We start from the raw sequence: 14,684 nt of genomic DNA, 5'->3' as shown, positions 1-14,684 counted from the left end.
TCATCACAAGAGTTATAAGTGGAAGATAGTTAACAGCTTTCCAGGTTAGCTTATTTCATCTGTTTCTTTATGCTTCAAAACATCAAAATAATCTGAGTCAGCTGCAAGAAGCTAAACCTGTTCATTTTCCTAATTTCAAGAATCAGTGTTAAGATAGAAGTGAAAAATCTTAACAAATCTTAACATCTTTTGTTGTGAATTAGAATCTCGGTTTCACATTTGTGCAATCTTTTTATCTCCTTTAGCTGTTAATTTTGACAATGTTTCAGAATTTTTGCAACTGAAAATAACTGAACTCCACTATAATACTAAACGTAAAAATAAGTTTACCATAGTTTCTTTGCTTGATTTGTGCAAACTGCACATTACTCAGGATTTGTTCCAATAGCTTTGTATTTTTTGTGTACATGGCATCATTACTTGGCAGTATATACAGTTGTGAGCTGGTCTTTTCAAAAATGAAGATTACTTAAAGTAACTGTAGAAGCAAACTAACAGATACAAATCTTTGCAGTAAATGAATTGTTGTGAAGACGAAATGCTTAGTTAATATTAACACTTAGAGCAGAAACAAGCAATTTCATCTTAATATTTGCAATCATGTCATAGCGAAATTGCTGTCTTTTAAATTTAAAAAAATTATAATTAAACCTTATCTTGAAGCAACTTTTTTTAAAGTTAATGTCTGTGACTAACACTTGTGCTAGATTATCTTGGTTCATTCTTAACTAAATTTTATATACAGCCTGCTGTATGATTCATTATCGACCACCAAAAGTTTGCCGACCCCTGAGCTAAAAGCACTTGCAGTGATATTTCAGGTCTGATATTAATTTTAGTTTTGATTTTTGTTTTATAAAATTAATTTTTATTTTTATTTTGTTCTAGTTTTCAGTGGAGTGAACAATTTTAATTTTTATTTAGTTCTGTGTTTAAAATTTTAGTTTTTATTTTGTTTGTTTAGTTCTGACTTTTTTTTTACATAATATTAATACAATTTTAGTTTTTACTTTTCTGTTGCAAAACCACAAATGCTGGCCTACACATATTTCAATGCAAGTTATGTTTCAGTCAACAAAATACACTCACAGTTCATAATGTCATTAAACACAGCTTGACTATCAATGATGAAACAGATTAAGTGGCCTAATGAGCATAGTCAGCAAGATCAAATGTTTCAACCCAAGAAACCAGTCTGTGTAAGCACGTTGTTGTTGAGCTTTAAACAAGCACGCATTTCGAGAGATTTTGTCATGTTGAAACAATGTCCATTGCACAGATAGCCACACTGTGAAACTATTCACTCGATGAGCGCCTGTAATGCAGGTACACAGACAAGGTCCTCAGCCACTGGTGCCAGGAGACTGTATGTTAACACTTAATTCTACCCGTACTGTTTCATATCTTATTAGCATTCTTTATACACAGATAAGTTAGGTACATATTTGGCTAAGACTGAATGTTACATTTATACAGACGCAAGATACTGGAGAGATCGCATTTGCTCTGCGCCCGCCATGTGTTCTAAATTTGCTGTTGCAATTTCACAATTCATACTCATTTAGTACAAATGAAAGTATAGAGTGGTGTTCAAAAAAAAATTTTTGAAATATTTAGTTGTTTTAAAAACTCTTAATTCTGTTACTTTAATTAATTTTAATACAGACTGTTCAACCAAAGGATAACAAGAAAAACAAAAAAATATTTTATTTAAGATCAAAATTTAGTTTTTAAATATTGAATTGTTTTTTATATAAAATTGAAAACCATTCATGGTCTTACCTTTACTTGTAAATGACGTCCATGCACCTATCCTTCTCCATGAAAATCTCCGGCATTTTCTTGTAAAAGTCCTCCTTGTTTTCCTTTAGTTTTAAAAGAATCTTAATCTTCCATTTTTGCAGTCAGTCAGAACAAAAAATAAAAATAAACGGGCCGCTGCAGTGCACTTGACTTTCTGATATCACTAACTTATTGGCGCCTAGAGCCTCTGCGTAGAAGAACAGCAGCAACAAGCACCTGTTGGGCTCACATGTGCCCCCTTCAGTGCGGCAAAGTACTGTCTGCCTCACCTTGTGCCTTTTCACTGCGGTTTTATGTCCGATCAGCAAGACTAGATATGTCACACACATTCATTACAGATATTAGCCAGACTGTAGAAAGTTAGGGTGTATAACAAAAGTGTGTGCAAATATTATATTGGCGACATACAGAGAGACAGCAAAAGGCATTTGCTAATTGCATGCATCAACCCAGTAAGTAAGGGACTGTGCAGTCTAAAGCTTGTCTTGTCTCATTTCGTCGCTTCCGCAGCTGTGTTTCTCCTTTATATTTGATCAGGAAATGCGCAAATACAGCGATTTTTGACTATAAAAATTATCAGAATTATTGGAATCATACAGAAAACAAATTTATAGCATAGACCGGTGGGCAAATTTATTTTACGTTATCATTATTGGTTTTTTTTTTTTTTTTTTTATATATATACTTTTCACGATGATGGATGAGACTGCATGTCCCTGTATGAAATGCAGTCATGGTGCCAGGAAGTGCTGGACTTCCACTAAGTACTGATCCAGCTTGCCCTGCACTCAAACTCCGAGACTCTTTTCTTCTTCTCCCATGCTACATTTATTTTTATTATCATCTGTGCTGTAATTAAAGTATTTCCACACGTTACTTTCTTGTTTTCTACCCGCAAACATCTGTGCAAAACTTGCCATCGTCAAACACAAGTGCTTGCAGCTTAAACCCACGTGACTATCGTAAGCCCAAGTTACTAGATCACCGCATATTAAACAGTGCAACGTAACTGAATGCTCAGGGTGACCTATAAACAACCCCTATGCACAGCTGAACTGGACTGAACGAAAATGCTATTGCTGTTTTTTTCGTTTTTACTCAATTTTTGTTCTCGTTTTAGTTCATTCACATATCACAAATTTTTATTTTTATTTAGTTTTAGTTTCTCTGTTTGCCTTAATTTCAGTTCTCCTTCTTGTAAAATGCAAAACAATATTTTTAGTTCTAGTTCTCATTTTCGTTACGAAAATATCACTGGTTTGGTAATCAGGCGGTGCAGTTGTCTTTAATCTTATTAAAGAACAAATGTATTGTTAAAAATCTTTTTCCCTAATACATTATCACAGGTGATAATAGCTATTTTTGTGAAAGTTTTAAGTATGCTTTCAATTTCTCTCTTACAGTGTGAATGGAAGTGTCCTATATTTTAAGATTTCCAAATATTAAACAATATGGAAATTTGAATATTGGGTTGTACTATTGCATTGTCAAAGGTATAGTATAAAATTGAGACATGTACAATTCACTGTGCACATCATGGGTTTAATACAAACAATTCAAGCTACATTTTAACAGTTTTAAAATGAAAAACGTATACAGAAAGTAACTTTGAATGTTCTGCATTGCATTCAAGGTTGGCTGTAACCCAAATGAGGATGTGGCAATATTTGCTGTCGACTCCCTGAGGCAGCTATCTATGAAATTTTTGGAGAAAGGAGAACTTGCAAACTTTCGTTTCCAGAAGGATTTCCTGAGGCCTTTTGAACATATCTTGAAAAAGAACAGGTGAGAATACTTTCACTCAATGTTTTGACTAGAAATGAACTTCTGAATAAAATAAGTATTTTTTTTTTGTAATTTAAAAATGAATTTCCATGTAAATAATCTAAGTAATTTATCTTGTAATTTAGGTCTCCAACTATCCGTGACATGGTAATTCATTGCATAGCTCAAATGGTGAATTCACAGGCTGGCAATATCCGCTCTGGCTGGAAAAACATTTTCTCAGTGTTTCATCACGCAGCTTCAGATTATGATGAGTCAATAGTGAAATTGGCTTTTCAAACTACTGGTCATATTGTTGGTACATATCTCCTCTTTTTCTGAATTTTTAACTGTTTGGTATGTTTGTTTTTCTCTCTTTAAATATGGATTGTATTACAGTTTTGTATTGTATAAAAGGATGCACAAGCTTTTATTAACCAGCTCTACTTGTCTTCCTTTTAGTGAGCATATTTCAGAAACATTTTTCAGCTGCCATAGATTCCTTTCAGGATGCAGTAAAATGTCTGTCAGAGTTTGCTTGCAATGCTGGTTTTCCTGATACAAGTATGGAAGCAATACGACTCATCAAACACTGTGCTAAATATGTGTCAGAAAGACCACAGGTTGGTTAAAAAAAAAAAAAAGTATACTCCTTAGATTGTACTGTGAAGCATTGTTCTCCTATGTAATAAGCTTCTTGTTCAAAGCACATTAAAGCAACAAGTTCCTGGTATATATATACAGATAGTATACCATAATGAAAACACAATAAATATTTTTTATAAAGTTCTGGAATGCTAACTAACAAACATAATACCTTCTGTCTAATTCTTCAAACAGTCTTTGAAGGAGTACACTAGCGATGATATGAATGTGGCCCCAGGAGACCGAGTATGGGTTCGTGGATGGTTTCCTATTCTCTTTGAGCTGTCTTGCATCATTAATCGTTGCAAACTGGATGTTCGAACTAGGTATAAGGCTTTTTATTTCATGACTGATTAACTTATTCTGCATACAAGTGATGGTCTGTGTGAAGAAGAAATTTATATTTTTCAAATTTGTATTTAAACAAGTTCCATTTCTGTCCTTTTGGTTTATTTAAAGTCATTTTAAAGTAACAGTTTTAAAGTCTTTCCTTTCACCTCATAATAGCTACTAGCCTAAATTTAAATGATTCAACACTCTCAATCTTTCCTTTTCCTTACAGGCAACATTGCATAATAATACTAGTATTTTTTATTTAGACTTCCTGTAACATTTTTATACCTTTAATACTGAGACTGAGCTCTGCGCAGTATTCCAGATTTTTGATTTTGATGTACTTTATTAATCCCAGAGGGGAAATTATCTTCATGCGACTTCTGGGGGCTCAAAGCGTAGGGTCAGCTATTGCACAGCACCCCTGGAGCAATTTTCAGGTTCAGGGTTACTTTCTCAAAGACCCACAACTATGATGATCTTTAGCATTGTATAGCCCGAGAATAGCTCACTTGCCATATACCAACAACAGCATGCTATGTAAGCCGACTTCTTTTTAGCCTTTAACTGCTTGTGTACATTAGATGTGGACTGTGCTGAATCCACTATGGCTCCTAGCGTCTCATAAAGAGTCATTTCAAGTGGCAGACCTACTACTATGTAATCATATCTAAAGTATTATTTCTAATATGTAAAACTTAACATTTTTTGGCATTAGTCTTCTTTATATCTGTTCATGAATGAATTCTATACAGGTCCATCTGTACTGAGCTTCTGAGAAAAGAGTATCTGATTTGACCTAGTTTTTAGTGTTTTCTCCAACAGCTGGTCAGTTAGTTAATTTTATCTAGATGATTTATATAAATGATAAAGGAAAATGGCCCAATGCTGGTCACTGAGGAACATTACTTTCAGCATCACTTAATTTGGTAAAGGTTTCATGAACCATAGCAATTTGCTTTCTGTGTTTAAGCCAGTTTTGCTCCTATCTATGCATTGAACCTTGAATTCCCAATTAATCTAATTGAATCACTCTCCTCAAATGAGATAACTAATCTTTTTTTTAATTAAGTTTAAAAATGTAGTTTATACTACTCTGACCAAATTCTTTCTAAAATTCTAACATACTGTATTAGTGAAATTCAGTCTATGTATTGCTGACTGTTCACTAACACACATGAACTTTAAAAGTCCTAGATTTTTCCTTTAATAATTAAATGACATTCAATGAAACCAGTTCTTTCATTAGTTAGCTTTCAGATTTGTAGGCCCTAGAATCAGGTTTCATTTTAGTTTATTGAACTAATTTCTGCCTTTGACTTTTCATTTTGCCCTCATTTTTTGTCTGCCTGATTGTTTTCTCTCTTTCAACACTGACCTGTTAAATTTCTTTAAAACATTCTAAACTCACATAATCATCTTCTGGTGATGTTTCCTTTCTCACTATAATTGTTGTATGTCGAGTCGTATTACAGACTGAAAGGGTCATGAGTTATTCTGAAATGGTGACTGAAATTAAACATTTAAGAGAGGAGGAGATTACAATGAAAGAGCAAATGAATGAACTTGAGGCTAACGTTCAGTATGTACTGAATGAAACCACTGATTTGAAACAAGCTAGTAATGCTGCTCTCAAGGAGCCTGTTGCTATTGTGGACACTTTTTGTGACTGAAGACAGAGAAGAAAATTAAAATTAGTCAAAACCTTTTATTAATACATACCAGGCAAGGGTAAAATGACAGAGAAACACAGTCCTAAGACACCGCACTTCATCTGCCTCGAGCGCAGATGTCCTTGTTCTTTTATACCTTTCTAATCTCCTGATCGTTGACCATGTAAGCAAAAAATAGCATCCTGACTCATTGTACTTTTCCAGTTTTTGTAAAGTCATTACCCTAAAGGTATATTTTCTTGTCACACACATCATCAAAAGAAACTTCCAGAAAGTATACATGCTTTTTGTCACGCACGCCAAACACAAACAAGTTTCATCACTCTGTCCTATTTTCTATACACACATACATTTTGTTCAATTACATCTTTTTTTGTTTCCACATGGTTTGGTTATAACTTCTAAAGGGATTCGATCAATTTCTGATGTTGGATGGGTTTGCCAGTACTGGTCTTAATTTGTGCTTAAAGGTTATCTATGCAATATATTTAAACGCGTCTTTTCCTTCATGCTTATTATTAACAAGGAAAACATACGTGCTTGAACCTTTATTCGTATCAAGTGTGCTGACCACTGCGTCACCATGCTCTTCCTTTATAGTACCTAAAATACACAACTTCCATTCATATCACAATTAGACACACACATTCATATCACAATTAGACACATTCCGCTTATCGCCAAAAAACTTGTCTCCCTTCTCATGTAATATTATTAAAAGAGCATTTTCCCTTCAAACTTGATCAGGGTTTAAAAGGAAAAATACTTTTGTATATTTACAAGCCTTAAACAAAAGTGGAGACAATTCATTTGCGCTAAACCAATTACACAAATCGATAATTATCTTTTTCAGTTTTTTAGTTAGAGCTCTCCAGGACTGGTCTTAAATTCCCTTAGTTTCCATAGTGTTCCATGATCATGGCAGACTCCAAAAGCATACCTGGAATCTGTATAAATTGTTACGATCTTCCCTTCGGACAGCTGACATGCTTAAGTGAGTGCTACGAGTTCAGCTGTTTTGTGCACTTAGCTTTATGAAATTTGATTTGCTTCCAGCAGGCGGTCCCCTTGGACCACTGCGTAACTGGTTGAGGGCGCTCCATTTTTCAATTGTAGCATTTGACAAAGTACAGAGTACATTCTGATACTCATAGGGATCCCTTTTAATACACTCTATAACATACAAAATCACCCAAAGCATTTTCAACACACTTCACCCCAGTATTATTCTATATTTACACTATATTTGGAAACAATGCAGCAAAGGAAACAGAAACGAATGGACTCTGAAGAAAAGCAAGTTCAACTCTTCAGGACAAACAAACATAAAACAGCCTCTCATGATGTTAGCTGGTGTTAACACAATCCTGCTCAGCTAAACGGCGCCGGTTTCCAGATCAAGGAGACTTCGTTGGCGAACTGAGTCAGCGACAATCAAGGAAGAAAAACTTCCGTGGCGATCCAATTACGACAACAAGGACAAATCCAACTATCGAGAAACCACACGGTACGATACCACAGCAAAACCGCATTCCCAGAAAAAAGGCTACAGTCACAGAGAATATTAACTCACAAGAAAAAAGAAAAGGACAGAAGAAATTTCATGAGAACTACATCCGTGCTTGCTAATACAGCTTCTGTTGTTGCAGCCACAGCACGAAGACACGGAGGAAATGCTGCGGCCACTGGATCCAGTTTTGTTTTAGAAAAAATAAGTCACCGGTCTTTGTTTATCTCCATGTTGTTGCGTCAGTACTGAATTCATAAATCCCTGCTTTTCGTCCACGAACAAAGTGAATGGACGAGAATGATCAGGCAAACCTAGCGCGGGCGCAGATAAAAGAGTAGTTTTGAGGTTACAGAGCCTTCTCAGCCAGTTGTTGCAACGGCTGTGCTCTTTCAGTAAAATTTAGAACCCACTGTCTGCAGTGGCTGTAATGCGATTTTACAGTTGTTTTGATTAGCTGCAGCTTAACTTTTAGAAACTTTATGGCCATTGTCCCCCAAAAACAGCAACAATTTCTGGGTATTCATTGTACAATTTTTTTTTTTTTTTTTTTCTTCTGTAGCGCTACTGTATCCCGTCCGGCCAAAAGCCTTCTATCTACATACTGTATCCCGTCCGGCCAAAAGCCTTCTAAATTTTTTTTTTTTTTTTTTTTTTTGGGCAAGAGCTTAACCATAAACACAAAAGGGCTTCTCTGTATCCCTGAGGCATGACGGTCCATGTCCATCGGCGGTACCGCGTTTGACGAGATCGGGATGTACGGCGGAGATGCCAGCCTCTGCTTCGGGAGACAAAGGATATTGGGCACGGTGCGGGCGGAAGGAGGACTTCGGGTGGATCACCAGAGGCTCACAGTGGGCTATCCTTTGAAACACTACTTTAGTTATTAAATGGTCAGGAGTATCAAAAATACCTGGAGTAACTTGTAACCAGTCTGTTCTTTCAAGGCATTTTTCCACCCATGGCCCTATTTTCTCCCATTAACAGTGTGTGATTTAGCTAAGGAAAAATGAGGCACTATGCCGCCAAGATAATATATGTGCTGTGAGCATGTAAGATGAACAGAAGCAGCTGCCTTTGTGGATGAAATAAAAACACAGTAGATGTGAAGGGTTTCGGGGCAAGTACCAGAAGTAAGGAAAGATTCTAGCCAGGTGGTGTCTACTTCTATAGGGAAGTATTGGGCAGTACAGTGTAAAATGTCAGGGGCCTGTAAATTGGGAAAAAGACAAGGGGAAAAAGAATGTAGGGCTTTGAGGAGAATGGTGTGTGGGGAAATATCTAAAGTCCATGCTGCAAAAGAGGGTTTGGGATAAGGGGTAATTTGACACAACAACTTGGGGGTTGAACAGAAAAAACAAAGCTGATTCAAAAGAAAACGATGCAGTAAGGTATGTCCGCCAGGACGTGACTGGACTTGAAGAGGTTTTGATACTTGAAGAAGATGAGGTTGTCCAGAAGCAGTAAGCACAGTAACAGTTTTGTTCGAGGTAGGGACCTTTGCCAGCAAGCGAGTGGCACCAGTATCGATTAAGAAAACAGTCTTAGTGCCATCAACGAACAATGTCAGTAAAGGATCAGTCTCTGAATTATGGGTGAGCAAAGGTAGTTGAAAAGAGTGGCTGGAGGTCCCAGTGTTTTCCTATGGCCAGTATTGTTAGTCAGGGGTGTCAGAGGAAACAGGTGGAATAAGGGGAGGTGGGGGCTGTTGCTGTCTGTGAGGGCACTCCCGACGAAAATGTCCAGTTTCACCACAGGCGTAACAAGAGTAGGAATTAACATTGGGATTAAAGGGAGAGGGAATAAAAGGATTCTTAGTGTGGTCAACAGGAGGAGCTCTAAAACCACCTCGTCCTCTTCCTCGTCCTCGTCCCCTTCCTCTAAAGCCATATCCTCGACCTTGGTCAGGAGTATTCCTGGTATAATAGTTCATCTGTGTTGCCAATAATTTGGCATGAGAGTTCGATTCGGCCTGTTCAGCATGTCGTTTGACTTCATCAAACGTGGCACTTTCCCACTCAATACAGGAAGTGCGGACCTTGTTTTGTATGGAACTGCAGCTCGGGTGCGGTCATCAGCATTTCCCAAGCCCGAGTGATTAGCCATAAGGTCTTGAATCCTATGTGCCCATTCATCAACCGTCTCGTCTCTCTTTTGTTTTGCAGCAGAAATAAGGGACCAGTCCGTTCCTTTTTTATATGTTTCTGCAATATTTTGTCTCAACGCCTCCCATTGTGAGTTAAATTCGCCTTCTCCACCTATCCCCTGTCCTCGAGTTAAAGCTGGGTTCCATACCCATGGAATGTCATTGCGGACACCCCTGCTAACAGTGGCCCATGTGGTCCCAAACTTTCGACGAAGTACCTGGGTCCATTCAGCAGCATTAGGCTTATACATGCTATCTAATTGATCAAGTTGTTCAACAAATTTTAGTCCTCCTACTTCCTTTGGATCTGGAAGTGCATTCACGACATCTTTTAGTTCTTGGATGTCCCAATTCCGATTTATCATAACTGTTGTGGGATTTTGGGGTCCAGCTGGATGGGCAGGGTTATAATGGGGATTGGGAACTTCTATTAAAGGGCAAGTAAGTGAAGGATTAGAGGAGAAAAAAGTTGGAGCTGGTTTGTGAGTGGAGGTTTGACTTCGAGTGCATTTGGAGACGGGGGTTTGTCTAGTACAGGGTGAGTCTGTGCCTGGGGAATCATCAGGGGAAACTTCTGCTAGTTGTAGTGCAGGGGGGGACAGTCGGAATGGGGAATAGAGGAGGGGATAATAGAGGTGTCTGAGGTCGGTTCTGAGGAGGGGAAAAAAATAATAGGATAAATCTAAACCTGTTTTCTTTTCTATAAATTTTCTAGGAGACCCATTTTTACGGGGCGTCTGTTGATCCTCCGAAAATAATCCTTCCAGCACTAATGATTTTGATCCCCCTGTGCGGCGATTAACAGGCTTACTGTTATAAATTCCCATTATGTCCCCTTGCTCTCCCGGGTTCTGTATTTAATTTTCCAACTATATACTGATTTGTCTAATCCCTTGTACGTATGAATCAGCAAGGCATTAAGTGTGCCACTCACTAAACCTAAACTGTTCCCTTCTTAGTCCCAAGGGGAGACACCTAACTATCGGTCCTGTCCCAGTTCCCAGGAGAACACGGTTTTGTTGCTTATTCTGTATGTAGATTTATTTATTTCGTCCTAACAGCAATCCTGTAATCTGTGCTCTTTTCGGTTTATATTTCCATACCACCCCGTTACTCGTCCCGTTAGCCTGTCCGCTCACATCCCCGGATTCCAGCTCAGGTGACTTCGTGTCCGATTCGGTTCAGCAGAATACTACATCAATACGTCCAGCCGAGTCTAGGATATGGGTGAGGCCAGTATCCTTTCGTCAGACCTTTCGTATGCGTCAAACTGCTTGGGTCAAGTCTCCATCACCTTAAGCAACCCGTTGAGATATGAGTATGACTAGACGGTCAACAGGAAACTCGCCCTCCCGTTATTTAGAAAATAAAAAATATTCGGAAATCCCCCGGTGCTTACCCCAGCCTGGAAATGTGCAAGCTCTGTCTGGAAATCCGTTCAGTCACCGTGGATGTAGCAAAGAGGAGACCAGGGGCTCCTCACGCAAGAACTGTTTCAGGACAGGGCAGTCCTAACTTTTGCCGGAGCTGCATGCTCTGCTGCCGGATATCTCAAGTTAACGGCAGTCCGCTGGTAAGACGGATCACTGAAATGGTCTCGCTGGAGGAGTCGACCGGCCGTCTCTTGCCCCACGTCCGGGCGCCAAAAACTGTGGACACTTTTTGTGACTGAAGACAGAGAAGAAAATTAAAATTAGTCAAAACCTTTTATTAATACATACCAGGCAAGGGTAAAATGACAGAGAAACACAGTCCTAAGACACCGCACTTCATCTGCCTCGAGCGCAGATGTCCTTGTTCTTTTATACCTTTCTAATCTCCTGATCGTTGACCATGTAAGCAAAAAATAGCATCCTGACTCATTGTACTTTTCCAGTTTTTGTAAAGTCATTACCCTAAAGGTATATTTTCTTGTCACACACATCATCAAAAGAAACTTCCAGAAAGTATACATGCTTTTTGTCACGCACGCCAAACACAAACAAGTTTCATCACTCTGTCCTATTTTCTATACACACATACATTTTGTTCAATTACATCTTTTTTTGTTTCCACACTATAGAGCCATACATTCCCCATCCAGAGTGCTTCCCAGGCAACCCTAAATAATTCTGCGACTTTGTTAGCCAGAATGAAATTAGTTTTCAATTTTCAGCCCCGCACCTATACTAATGATTGATTGATAGATAGACAGATAGATAGATACTTTATTAATCCCAAGGAGAAATTCACATACTCCAGCAGCAGCATACTGATAAAGAAAATATTAAATTAAAGAGTGATAACAATGCAGGTATACAGACAGACAATAACTTTGAATAATGTTAACGTTTACCCCCCTGGGTGGAATTGAAGAGTCGCATAGTGTGGGGGAGGAACGATCTCCTCAGTCTGGCAGTGGAGCAGGAAAGTGACAGCAGTCTGTCGCTGAAGCTGCTCCTCTGTCTGGAGATGATACTGTTTAGTGGATGCAGTGGATTCTCCATTATTGACAAGAGCCTGCTCAATGCCCGTCGCTCTTCCATAGATGTCAAACTGTCCAGCTCCATGCCTACAATAGAGCCTGCCTTCCTCACCAGTTTGTCCAGGCGTGAGGCATCCCTCTTCTTTATGCTGCCTCCCCAGCACACCACCGTGTAGAAGAGGGTGCTTGCCACAACCGTCTGATAGAACATCTGCAGCATCTTATTGCAGATGTTGAAGGACGCCAGCCTTCTAAGGAAGTATAGCCGGCTCTGTCCTTTCTTACACAGAGCCATCAGTATTGGCAGTCCAGTCCAATTTATCATCCAGCTGCACTCCCAGGTATTTATAGGTCTGCACCTTCTGCACACAGTCACCTCTGAGGATCATGGGGTCCATGAGGGGTCTGGGCCTCCTAAAATCCACCACCAGCTCCTTGTTTGGAGTCCACCAGTGGTCAATTAAATTAATTAGACATGGTTAGGAAAGGAACATACCTGTTTATATAAGATTCCACAGCTGATAATGTGTATCAGAGCAAGAACCAAGCTGTAAAATCAGTTGAATTGCCTGCAGAGCTTAGAGCCAGAGTTGTGTGAAGGCACAGATCTGGGGAAGGCCACAAAAAATCATGCAGCATTGAAGGTATCCAGCTGTTTACATTGCTGACAGTATAAGCACTAAACTCAGACAGACTGTTCAGAAAATTAGCAGACCTAAAATCAACTGGGCCATCAAAATATAATCTTTTAGCAATGCGTTGCTGTTCAGTTCTAGTTACAGGTATTTCTTCTGTACATAAAGTGTGAACATTGTCAGATATGTCCAGAACCTGTGCCACATCAATTTTACAACATCTGAAATAACTAGATTCAGTCTGTGTCCTCCCTTATGTTCTGGCTCGGAGATATTCTTATTGAAATCAAAAGAATGGTATAAGTTAAAGTTTCTTACCTTGTGGTCACACAAGTTATCAACATTAAAGTCAACATCAAATACTATTAGGAAGACATTGTATATTTTGCTGAAAGCAATACACCTTGAATGCAATGATAAGGTAATTGAAAGGCACTTAACTACCAAAACTCATATTTGTATGGTTTATACAAGTCAAGAAATACTTGACAAACTGAAGTCATTTTTTTTAACAGTGTCAATTTTGATTTGGAAGGAGTTTTTTAGCAGCACCATCACTGTTCAGGTACATTTCACACAAAGTTGGACTGTTTTCATATCATTGATAAGATCATTTATGTAAAATGTCTTCCAAGTTATATCTCTGATATTAAGAGAAATCATATTGTGGGTTTCAAAAGTCTTATGACAACTTAAGTTGTCAATAAAAATTATTTGTGTTTATACAGGTTTGTCTTTATATTGCTAATCTGTGATTCATTATTATCAATTTCAGTCAATAAAGTGGACCTCTTAAAGTAAGCCCACTGCAAGTTCCACCTATTTTAACTGGACATCTACAGTTAACTTCCAAAGTTATTGCACATTATTTTTCCCTTAGTTACATTAAGTGACACCCATTCTATCACTGTTGGCTATGGTCCCAGCAAGGAATGACATTATAAAAGAAAAGAACTGCAGTTTTAAAGATTAACTTTTAAAGATTAAAAGAAACTTTAAACTGCCTGTTTTTTAAATAAACATAGTTAATTGAAAGTGTTCTTCAGGTGCATTACTCTTGTATTTACAGGTGTATTAGTCTTGCATTTTGGTCTGTACTTGTAATATTACTATTGTACTGTCGTATTGTATTGAGGATTATTTGTGTTCTGTTCTGTGTATTGTATTGTATTCACCCCTTTTGTATTCACTGCATGCCCAACCTACCTAGAAAGGAGTCTCTCTTTGAACTACCTATACCAACTTTTCTTCCATTTTTTTCTCTACAAGCTTCTTTTTTTTCTTTTTTTGGGGGGGGGGGGTGGGGTGGATTTCTTGTCAGGGGGGGGGGGTGTCAAAAGGCAGGGCCTTTTAAAGCCCATTGCGGCACTCCTTCTGTGGTTTTGGGGTATAGAAAAATAAATTGTGTTGTATAAGACTCCATGCTGAAATTGCTTACAAATGTGCTTCCACTAAAGGATGAGTATGGGGTCTAAGCAGTTATGTCAGTTTGATATTTCAGTGTTTTTATTTTTAACACTAGAATTACCAGAGTCTACGAAAAAACTTGTAGATCCGGCCCACCTTGAAACCGTTCTCACCTCTCTTTTGTCTTCTAAATGTGCCGATTAAGAGGAGCAGCGAGCAGCCGGCTATTCCATCCCCCACCGTCGCAGAACGTTCACTAAGTTTTCCCAGCTTATGCCTTGTTTGATTACCTGGGAGTGACTGAACT

At 38.3% G+C, this 14,684-nt stretch overlaps 1 protein-coding gene across 1 annotated transcript in view; it reads left to right on the top strand.

Annotated features, from left to right (window-relative positions):
- Window positions 1–14,684, top strand: part of LOC114658435 (brefeldin A-inhibited guanine nucleotide-exchange protein 2-like) — a 923,594-nt gene that overhangs the window by 731,406 nt on the left and 177,504 nt on the right. Inside the window, exons 25-28 of the mRNA XM_051932465.1 lie at window positions 3,437–3,588; window positions 3,714–3,886; window positions 4,030–4,190; window positions 4,408–4,538. Coding sequence (XP_051788425.1) covers window positions 3,437–3,588; window positions 3,714–3,886; window positions 4,030–4,190; window positions 4,408–4,538 — 617 coding nt within the window. The remainder of the gene's footprint in view (window positions 1–3,436; window positions 3,589–3,713; window positions 3,887–4,029; window positions 4,191–4,407; window positions 4,539–14,684) is intronic.

The sequence above is a fragment of the Erpetoichthys calabaricus genome, chromosome 10 (assembly GCF_900747795.2).
Source record: "Erpetoichthys calabaricus chromosome 10, fErpCal1.3, whole genome shotgun sequence".
In the NCBI taxonomy this organism is placed as follows: Eukaryota; Metazoa; Chordata; class Cladistia; order Polypteriformes; family Polypteridae; genus Erpetoichthys; species Erpetoichthys calabaricus.
Note: the sequence above shows the minus strand (reverse complement) of the source record. Positions and strands in the feature narration are given on the sequence as shown.